This window comes from Wasmannia auropunctata, unplaced genomic scaffold, assembly GCF_000956235.1.
Source record: "Wasmannia auropunctata unplaced genomic scaffold, wasmannia.A_1.0 LD334196.1, whole genome shotgun sequence".
NCBI lineage: Eukaryota > Metazoa > Arthropoda > Insecta > Hymenoptera > Formicidae > Wasmannia > Wasmannia auropunctata.
Genome location: NW_012028694.1, coordinates 1,204,070 through 1,215,208, shown reverse-complemented (window position 1 = coordinate 1,215,208; position 11,139 = coordinate 1,204,070). Strand labels below are relative to the sequence as shown.

At 33.5% G+C, this 11,139-nt stretch overlaps 1 protein-coding gene across 1 annotated transcript; it reads right to left on the bottom strand.

Annotated features, from left to right (window-relative positions):
- Positions 1-680: 680 nt before the first annotated feature.
- Positions 681-11,133, bottom strand: LOC105459411 (titin-like). Its single transcript, XM_011705410.1, has 22 exons — positions 10,161-11,133; positions 9,623-9,670; positions 9,364-9,480; positions 9,103-9,255; positions 8,590-8,953; positions 7,983-8,298; positions 7,578-7,866; positions 7,218-7,289; positions 5,915-7,136; positions 5,633-5,793; positions 5,161-5,451; positions 4,901-5,042; positions 4,508-4,777; positions 3,972-4,417; positions 3,580-3,882; positions 3,316-3,470; positions 3,079-3,229; positions 2,881-2,958; positions 2,622-2,726; positions 2,323-2,520; positions 1,918-2,223; positions 681-1,786 (listed from the first exon to the last, which is right to left on the bottom strand). Exons 1-22 carry the CDS (start codon positions 10,960-10,962, stop codon positions 1,584-1,586), a joined length of 6,192 nt encoding a protein of 2,063 aa, XP_011703712.1. The 5' UTR covers positions 10,963-11,133; the 3' UTR covers positions 681-1,583.
- Between the last annotated feature and the right edge of the window lie 6 nt (positions 11,134-11,139).

The window sequence follows — 11,139 nt, the reverse complement described above, 5'->3', positions numbered from 1 at the left end:
AATTTTTAATCGGCACTAGGGGTTGTTTATTGACCGTAAGGGTGCCTTCCGAAACATCAATCCAATCGGCTTTTTTTTCACAAGCTCTCGGCATGAATATGTTGTCGTGTGCCAAAGCGCAAATGTTACAAATCATTTTTGGGGCTGTTAGAAATTTTTAAGTGGCACTAAGGGTAGTTTATTGGCCGTAAGGGTGCCTTTCGACACGCCAATTCGATCGGTAATTTTTTATTCCGTTCTCAGCATGTATATGTTGTTTTGTGCAAAACGACAAATTGTACAAATTATTTTGTACTCAGCCCTGCCGAGACTTAAGCCAACCGCACCTGAAACATCTCCACCCCCAGCCCCAGCCCCAGCCCGGTCTTGCCAAGACTTAAGCCGATCGCACCCAAACATTTTCGCCCACGGATTTACAATCGCAACGCGTGGTCAATCGCAACTTGGGTTATTGCATTGCATAATCTTTCACACACGATTGACCACGTGTTGCTATCTCCCATGTTCCGATTGACCACTCGTTGCGACTGCCCACGTTGCGATTGACCACTTTGCGATTGCCTATGCTATTGCCCATGTTGCGGTTTAATTCTTTGTTCGGCAGCTTTTTAGTTATTCTAAGCTAACTGTAAGCGATGCTACTTAACATTTACAGGATAACAAACGTTGCCATATATGAATTATATATTTGAAATAATTTAATCAATAAAATATTTTACAATATTATATAATTTTACATAAATAATATGAAGTATACGACGCGTCATTGGTTGATAATGTTTATAATTGCACCTATATTTCATGTCTCACTTACCAAATACGCGTTATATTTCTTCGTTTCGTTCATTTCGTGTATCAATATTATATTATCAATGTTAATCAAAATTATATATATTATCTTGGATAATAGTAACGAGAAGTTATTAATCTACATTATATTAACATACATTTGGAGAATAAATACTAAAATAATCGCAAGCTTTGGCTTTGCTATACAAATAGAAACGAATGTTACATACTTAATGACATAGACACACATCGCTAATAGATGTAGAATGCCGTATATTTGAAAATTTCGAATTTGAGAATTTACTAAAATGCACAACGGATCGTTATCGCTTGTCGTTACCGCTATGAATATATATAATATTTTAATGGCACGCATTAGCGACAGAAAATTTAAAAACATCACGAGAGCGTAATTTATAATATTTCCCGACAAACTAGAATTTAAAAAGCAAATCGTATAATGGAGTATATTTCCCGAGCGTTGTGATCAAAAGCATGAAAAAGATTATCGATCACTTTATCCTAACTAGATTAGCACTCGGCAAAATATTTATATCCAGTCTCACAAAAATATTAATTTCCACATATATGATCGTTATATACGCAAATCAATTTTACAGAGGAACAATTAATGGCACTATCATAGTCAATATATTATTTTAAGAATCAAATTTATGAACATTGATTTAATGTACAGCGTTTGATGAAGAATAAAATCGAAAATGCGGAGAAGATCAATTATACATCCGCCGACTCTACGATAGAAATGTTCAAAATTATACATGTACAAATGCTTATTCAAACAGCTTTTTAGCATAGTGCCAAATGCGGAAAAAGTACTCGTCTTTTCTAAGTAATCTCGCTTTTGCGTACGAATGTATATCGGCATCCATATTGTGTTCTCGCAACCATGAACTTGTGTTTTCTGTGCTAAAGCTGATCGATGCAGTTTCACCTTTGTCCATTGCCTCTGCAATTGGTTCCACGCACGACAATTCTACCAAAGGAATAGATTTAACGATTAACGGGTTGAAATTTTTAATCTCAAGTGTGAAACTTGAATGGAGCGATAAAAGATAAATAAGAAGTAAAAGAAAGAAGCAAAATTAATGATATATAGTGATGTACCTGATGTTGGTATAATCTTAAAAGGTTCCTCTGATTCCAAATGATCGCTGAATCCGATCTCGTTTCGTGCAAAGATTCTCACAAGATATTCGTGATTCTCTTGCAGATCTCTAATGTTGAGTTTTTGGATGTCCGCGCTAACTCTTCCCACTTCCATCCACATGGTTTTCTTTGCGTCTCTAATAGCGATTTTATAACCCTCCAAAGATGCACCGCCGTCTGATTCAGGTCTACCCCATTCGATTACCATTGTATTCGCCGCGATCTGTCTCATCTCTAATGGAGCAGTAGGTGGTGACGGAACATCTACAAATTATTCACAAAAAGCATATTGTTATTAATTGTCGTTCTATTTACTTATTACATATGATAATTTTCAATAATAGGATGTATAAACTAGCTTACTGGCATGAGTTTTTAGCGTTATAGGCTCGGAATTGGTCGGTATGCTAAGACCTAAGCTATTTTCAGCAAAGATTCTAAAGAGGAATTCGCTTTCCTTTAAGTTTTCTATACAATATTGATGTGTTGTGGCATCCAAAGTGACAACCTTTGTCCACCTGGCGCCTTTCCCGATTAATGGTCTCTTTTCGATTATATAGCCTGTAGCGAGAAGAAAATAATATTAATATTATTCAATCAATATCAAAATAATGAATTTATCTTATAAAAATTTGTATTTTATTTGCATATATTATTTTCACCTGTCAATTCCGATCCTCCTGTTGTAGTTGGTGGTAACCAATTGAGAGTGACGCTCTTGCTAGTGATATTTGCCGCACGGACGTTTAGGGGGCACGAAGGTGGCGCTAAAGGAAATTTAAATTATTATTTGCATGACACACGTGCCTTGCCATATTATAGTTTATATCATTAGTTATGTTTTATAACTATCATATAGAAAATGCAAGAATGGGATACAACTAAGGAACGGGGCACAAAAAGCAAAAACAAGAAACTTACTCTTAACGGTAATCATTTTGATTGATGGAAATATGCCTAGTAGTACGTATATGCTGTTTTCTGTAAGCTTTATTAATTCTGAGCAAATACATAAGCAAAAGAAATTAATAAGTTAGATATATATCGGTAGTTAATAATTGAGAATCAGTAATAAGCTGATAGCAGGCTAGCAATTAAAAAAATAACTAATTTACTTACTCGGTCGTTTACCAGCTATAATCACTTCTTCCGCTGTATATGGAGGACCAGTACCAACGCTATTTTTAGCTGTTATTCGGAAATTGTATGATGCGTCCGTTTTTATATCAGATATAGTAACATTAGTGACTTCCCCTTTTGTACCCACAATCTGAAAAAGCGTCATATAAATAGATAGAGAAATGATTAATTATCTTAGTGCTGGTGACACGCGCAGACAATGTGAATCATACTAACTTTTTGCCAAGCTTTCTTCGATGTTTCTTTCATTTCGACGATGTAATCTGTAATAGGAGTACCACCATCATTCTCTGGCGGTTCCCATTTTAATGTAAATGATGTTTTTGTCATTCCAAAAACTTGGAGTGGTCCTCTCGGCGGGCCTGGTGTTTCTATGTATAGAGCGAGTGAAATATGTATTTTCGATTATTTTGTAAAATTATATTTATTTAAAAATTTAATATTCTATTTAATACAATTAGCCACAATTTTTTTTCTTACCAAATAACGTCCTTGCTCGAATTGATTCGGATTCCAAAGGATCTGAAGGTCCGACCGCGTTTCTAGCAACTATTCTGAATAGATAATCGACATCTTGCTGCAATTTCTGTGCACAGAAATTCTCGACTTCTTTGTCGACATCACCTACTTTTGTCCAAACTTTTTTATTTGCTTCGCACTTCTCGATGGTATATCTTTCCAATTCCACACCACCATCATCGATCGGCGGTCGCCATTCTATAGTAACACGATCTTGTCTAATTTCTTTCGCGATAACTGGTCCCTGGGGTTTGCTCGGTTTATCTACAACGTGTATTATACGTAAATATGTATATAATTAATTTTGAATTTGCTTTTAAAATTTTCGTTGACTAATATGCAAAGTTATCAACCTATGACACGAAGATGACATTCCATCGATGAGCTACCGGCTTCATTCGATGCTTTCACTGTATAGATAGCTGTGTCATCTCTGACGAGCGAAGGAATCGTAATAATAGATGTATGTTCCTTAGTTTCAATGGAAATACGTTTATCAATTATTGTCTTATTATTTATCGTCCATGTTACTTCCGGTTTTGGGAAACCACTGAAATGAATCTCTACTTTCCATTTATCGCCCAATGTTAGTCTCTGGTTTCTTAAATTTTCATCGCAGGCGATCTTTGGAGATTCTTGAATTTTTAATTGACATGATGTTTCCGCCATTCCTGCATCATTTTGGGCTTTAACCGTAAATGTAGCCGAAGATGTCTCGGTAGTTTTCCAAATAGTGTATTTAGCCACATGATTTTCGTATATAATGTCACTATCTTCGAAAGCTGTGCCGTCTTTCAACCTGGAAAATAATTTTCAAGATACAATTCAAGTACAACTAATGAAATATTTATGTTAGCTACCGTAATTAGATCAAAAAACAAAAAATTACCATGTAATACGAGGTGTCGGTACACCACCAATTACGCAAGAAAGTGTAACAGTCCCTTCTAATCCAATGACGATGCTCTTAAGTGCTTCAAGAATGGTCGGTGGCTCGGACGCTGACAGCTTGGAAATTCTTAGATATGGCGAATTCAGAGATGCCTCCCCCAATCCAGCTTCATTAACAGCTGTTACGCGGAAAGTATATTCCTTATCAGTGATTAAGTTTGTCAATTTGTATGTAGTTTCGATTATTGTCTCCGTAATCCTGCTCCATCTTGAAATCAAATCATTTTCGTCTTTACAGAATTCATCAAATTGTAGAGATATAATAAAGAGACACATGTTTATACTTTATTTTTTTCATCTTGGTTTTTAAATAAAATTTTGTGTTACTTACAAAGTTTCTGTCTTTTCTCGATATTCTAAAATGTATTCTATGATTGAGGAATGATCATCTGTATCTGGTTTCTTCCAATGAAGAGTAATGCTGTTGTCAGTTATTTCAAGAGGTTCCGGAATTCCTGGTGCTCCGGGTACCTCTGTAATGTGTATATGTTTATTTTTTTATCATTGTACTTCTTTTTATTATTTTGAATGAAATCTCCCCGAAAATTATTTCGATATAAATACATAATATATGAATATGCAAATACTTACGCACAACGATGACGTTGATATCTATACTATCCTCTCCATGTGGATTAGTTAATTTTAGATTATAATTACCAGAATCTTTCTCTTGTACATCTCTGATTATTAAAATAGCTGAACATTCATCGATAGATGGAATAAATCGTTTAGATTTTTTAAGAACACGGCCGTTGATTGTCCACTCGTCAATTGGAGTTGGCTTACTCGTGAATTTCACAACAATATCAATGTCATCGCCTTTCATCGTTTTGTATTTTCTAAGTGTATCAGGATAAATTCTAGGCGGTGTTTCGATAACTGCAACAATGAACACGTGTATATATTAAATACTTAATATCCAAATTTATATAAAGACTAGAAAATTAGATCAAAGATTAATACAATTCAAATACACACGCGCACACACGGATAGATCCTATTTTAAGGATCCCCCTTTATTTGTAGACTTATACAAAAAACACAATCTTATAAAATTTACCTTCGATTTTTAATCTGGTTGTTGTCTTTACATTGGCAACTATGGCAGTATATTCAGCGATATCTTCGGTCGTGCACTTTCTAACAATGAGCTTCTTGACATTTCCCTCATCAATAATATTGTATTTTGATGATCGTGCACAATCGATCGTCTCACTTTTTCTACACAAATTTTACATAAAATCATTTTATATTTTATATATTTATTTCAATTCTATTAATTGTAATTGTTACAGAAATTAAATTTTTTAAGATATTTTTATATCAATGAAACTTAACTTACTTCAACCATGTTATTGATACATCAGCACGCGATAATTCAATAAGAAAAGTTGCATCAGTGTTGATAGGTACTAAAGTAACATCTGGCAATTTTTTTATAAAATCTACTTCGGGTTCTTCAACTGTCAATCTAGCTGACGAAGTTTGATCGCCAACTTGGCAAGAATAGATTCCTGCATCTTCTACTTCAGTGTCGTAGATCTTCAATTTCTGTCTTTTGCCATCGATTGATAATCGTACATGTTCGGAAAATTGCAATTCTTGTCCGTCTTTGAACCAACGTACCAGAGCGTCACCTTTCGTTAACTCTATGTCAAAAGTGGCTTTTTCTCCTGTAGCTATAGTTATATCTTGCATTTTTATAATGATTTCTGGTGGTAATTCGACAACAGTAACTTCCGCTGTACACTCTTGGTCTGGAAGAACACATGTGTATTCTCCTTCGTCGTGAACTGATGCGCTTCTGATGACAAGTTTTCTCACGGTACCATCTTTCACGAATTCTAATTTCCCCTTGCTTGATGTTAATAATTCACCATCTTTTCGCCATGTAACATCGGTCGTTTGAGATGTGATTTCAACCTCCAAAATCGCCACATCGCGTTCTTTTACCTCGAAGTCTTGCAGTTTCTTGACAAATTCCGGTTTGGTCGCCTTGACGATAACATTGCTAAACGTCATTTGGTTCTTGACGGTACACTTGTATGTTCCTGCGTCGGAAAGACCGCTCTTCTTAATAAGTAACTTGTGTAGGCGTCCTTCCTGGATTACCTCGCGATGATCCATCCCGCTGACTTCCTTGTCTTTGTGCCACCATACCGTCGAAACAGTATGGGATGTCTCACAACTCAATTCCAAAGTTTTATATTCGTCAACTATGATTTCATTTTGCAAATTTCTCGTAAAAACGACTTTGGCAACATCTACCGTAACTTTTGCGCCATGAGAAGCTTTTCCGACTGAATTACTAGCGACACATTTATAATCTCCAGTATCTATTTCAGAGTCTGCATTTTTAATTTCGAGTAGAATATTTTCGCCATCATAACTTTCTATGATATTAGCCGATTTATCAAGCGGTTTATTGTTTCTAAGCCAAGTAACTTCGGGAACGGGATTTCCAGTGACTCTGGCGACTAACTTAAAAGTACCTTTTTCCGGAACGATTATCTCTTGGAAACGTTTGGTGAATAATGGTGGTTCTGGGGCGCCACTTGGTATTTCTGAATTTCATAAATATAACAAAACCATTACTATAAAGAATCTATTTTATATGTTAAATTGTAAATGTATTGGACAAATACCCTTATCAAACGAGATACGCTTGTCGTTCATACATTGTTGAAAGTTAATGTTGATTTGTGATATGGAGTTAACTGAAAGCATATTAGTAGAGAAGCTTTTTTTAAAATTGTATCCGACAACAAGCTGACATATAATATTTAATTGCCTGAGAAGACATTAAAATAAAATGCAATTTAGTTTCTTTTAGTTTATATTTTATTTATAGTAACATTAGAGTTAGCTACCGATAGCAGATGTCGATTGTCGAAGAGCCAAATAAACACAATAAAAAAGCGAAGATGATGTAAAGTAAAGAATAAAGCAAAAACGAAACATTAATATGTCGCAATGCAATTAAAGAAATATTTAATTGATCTTACTCTCAACAGTCAAGGTAGCCCGAGTCTCGACTTTGCCCATATCATTGATAGCTGTAACGGAATATTCCCCACTATCTGCTAATTGAGGTTGGATTAAGTTTAATGTATTAACATGTCCATCTTGCTTTAATTGCAAGCCCTTTATCGGCTTTCCGTCTTTGTACCATGTTATTTTCGGTGATGGATGACCAACTATTTGAGTCGATAAAACAACAGTCTCACCTTCTTTGACTACATGGGATTGTAACGGTTCTAAAATTTCGGGTGATTCACTCTTTCCAGTTTTCACCTGTTTTATTAGAAAATATATTAATTATACCATGTATAATGTATAAAGATAAATTTATAAATCTATTATAAATTTATTAATTGATTATCTTTTATTATTATATATATAGTACTAACCTTTACAGGAATTTCGATAGTGGCTTCGCCTTCTCTGTTTTTAGCAATTATCTTGTATCTTCCTTCTTGCCCCTTTTGAATTTTAGAAAATTTCACGACACTGCAGTACATATGCATGTCGCTTTCGGTTGCAACTACAATGTTTTGTTGGCTAATTACCGGTATATCTTTATGATACCATATTATTTCTGGTTCTGGTACAGCAACCAATCGGCATTCTAGTATCATGTTGTCCCCTTCATTTACATATTTCGCTTTTGGCTTTCGAGAAAATGTAGGTGGTATACCTTCCAATATATCCGCAAGAGAAGATTCTCTAAACAATATAATAGTAATAATGGTTAAGAATAATATAATTAGAAAACGTATTGGATATAATACAATTGACGTAAAAGTTTTAATTATAAAAGTAACAGTTTATTAAAACAAACACAGTATTCATTACATATGTAATTAATACTTGCTTGTTTTACAATTTATTAATACGTGCTTATTTTACAAACTGTTATAATTTCAAAGTATATATTTAAACTATCCAACTATATACTGAAAAAGTGATTAATAATTTGTAATAAAGTAATTTGTTCGAGAGAATAAAAATACGTACCTCGAAAGACTTTTTCTCGAAAGACCAGTAACATCCGATCCGTGATCTGACAAAGGAGCTTCAACGATTAATTCAGTAGTACTGGATGCAAATCCTGCAGCATTTTTCGCAACACAGGTAAAAGTACCGGCATCTTCGGGAAAAACTTCTCTGATTATCAAGGTAGCGACGTTATCCTCGTCATAATACATTTGAAAATCGGTAGATGGTTTAATAATAGCAGTCTGGCGGAACCAAGTTATTTGTGGTCTTGGTATGCCTTCCACTTGACATTCAAATTGAACGGTGTAACCATCTAATGTATGAATTGGTTGTAATTTTTCAATAAATCTTGGTGCTGACGCTTTTTCTCCAGGGGCCGGCTCTAAAAAAATCAAACGTATCAAGATTTTTTAAAAATTTTACACCAAATTTCAAATTACAAACGTATGCTATAAAAGTGGTGTAATTATATAATAAACTTCACACATCGCATCGTTTTATCAAAATTCTCTTTTCTAGATAAATACTTACTCTCAAAGATTGGCAATTTATCAATCTTTTCATGCAGTTTTCGTTGCAAATAAACAGTATAATGTGTTTCATCCAATAAATATTGAGCTGGTACCCAACCCTTTTCTTCGGTCAAGTGTTTTTTTACAAACCACCAATCCTGATTGGTATGATCTATAGATAGTAAATATCAATTAGAGATGTATATTATTGTATATTAATTATATATGTGGTATGTGTTAAATTGAATATTATGGTATTTTTATAAAGCAGAGATCTTACCTATGATATAAACTTTTTCTCCTTCGACTAAATTAATAGCTTCTTCCGTTTCAGCAATATAAGAACAAATTGAAAACATTGTATCACCTTCATGAACAACATATTCAAGTTCCTCAACTAAAAACCATTAATAAATTACTTAAAATGGAATATAACAAGAATTAAATGTTATTAAATTTTTTAAAAGTATTACATTATATGTATACTTTTTGAAAGTATTTTATCATATTATACATAAATAGATATTATTGAAGCAAACCTTCTTCGGATATTTCCTCTTCTTTAGTAATACTGAGAGAAGCTTCTTCTGTAATATTTTACATAAATATCAAATAAATATCGATTGTTCATGCCTTATAATTATAGTACATACAATCTGAATACAGCAAAAAGTATGTTATGCGAATATATTATTTATATAAGCAGAATATCTAGTTGCTTATGAGTTCGTATCATTTTGAATGTGGATTTTTATACGTTATGTAAATAAATCGCTTGTTATTGTTTAAAAAAATATGTAATTAAAAAATATAACTACCGATATGCTTTTCATACGCAGCGGTTTAGTGAAAGATTTAAGGATAATAGGCAAAAATTTTCTTTTTTTTTGTAAAAAAGAAAATGCAACAATTAGGCGAAGGAAAGGAAAAACAATGCACAAGAATAGAGCATGTACACTTATTGTTAAAAGGATTAGACTAATTAATTATTCAAGTACATTAATTATTATTATATACAAAAGCATATTCTATTAACTTAATTTTAGATGCTAATAAGACATAAATATGTCATCAAACCTTCTTCGAATGTGGAAATACGTCTCTTGCTCTTCAATTTTAGCGCCAATGATTCAGCATCGGTTTCTTCGTATGAGTATTTTCTATCATGTCTTAGTTGCAGTTTAACATCATCTTCTTCAATTTCTTCTACAGTATATGAAGGTTTTTGTTTCTTTTTCTTTCGTCTCAGCGATATATTCATTTCGTCAGTGTCAAGCTCTTCAATGCTATATTCTTCTTTAACTTCTTCTTCTGATTCATCAATGATTTCTTCAATAATTGGACCGGAATCATCTTCAATTTCTTGAATTATTTTGATAGTTTCTTCTCCAGTTTCTTCAGAATATGTAAGCGGTCGCCTTTTTGATTTTAGGCGCACTTTACCGGACATAGAAATATCTTCTTCTTCATATGTATTTAACGAGATTTTAAATTCTTGTTCTACATCCTCTTTTCTCTTTGTAGAACGTGGTCTAAATGTTACATTTTCTACTTCAGTAATTTCTTTAATATCCAATCTAGATTTTTTCTTCGGTCGTAATTTACGTAAAGTAACATCTTCATAAATTTCTTCAATTGGTTTTGGTGCTTTTCCCGGTGGCTTGCGTTTTAAAGTAAATTCTTCAATTACTTCTTCAGGTTGTTCTACGACCTCAATTTTGCGAATAGTTAATTCTTCCGCAATTACATCTTCAATTTTTGGTACTGGCTCTTTTTCCTTTAATAGTACATCTGCAGATGCTTCTGTAATTTCTTCTATCTTCTTACTTTTTGCGGGTTTCACAATGGTTACTTCTGATATTTCTTCCGTTTGGATCATCTTTTTTCTTGGCTTAGATTTTAAAGTTATTTCTTCAATTAAATCTTTTTTCTCCTCGATAACCGGTTTTTTAATCGTCACTTCGTCGGCGACTTCCTCTTTGACAGACTTTTCTTTCGGCTTCTTCAATATTACTTTTTCAGAGATTTCTTTCGGCACTTCTTCTTTTGGAACGGG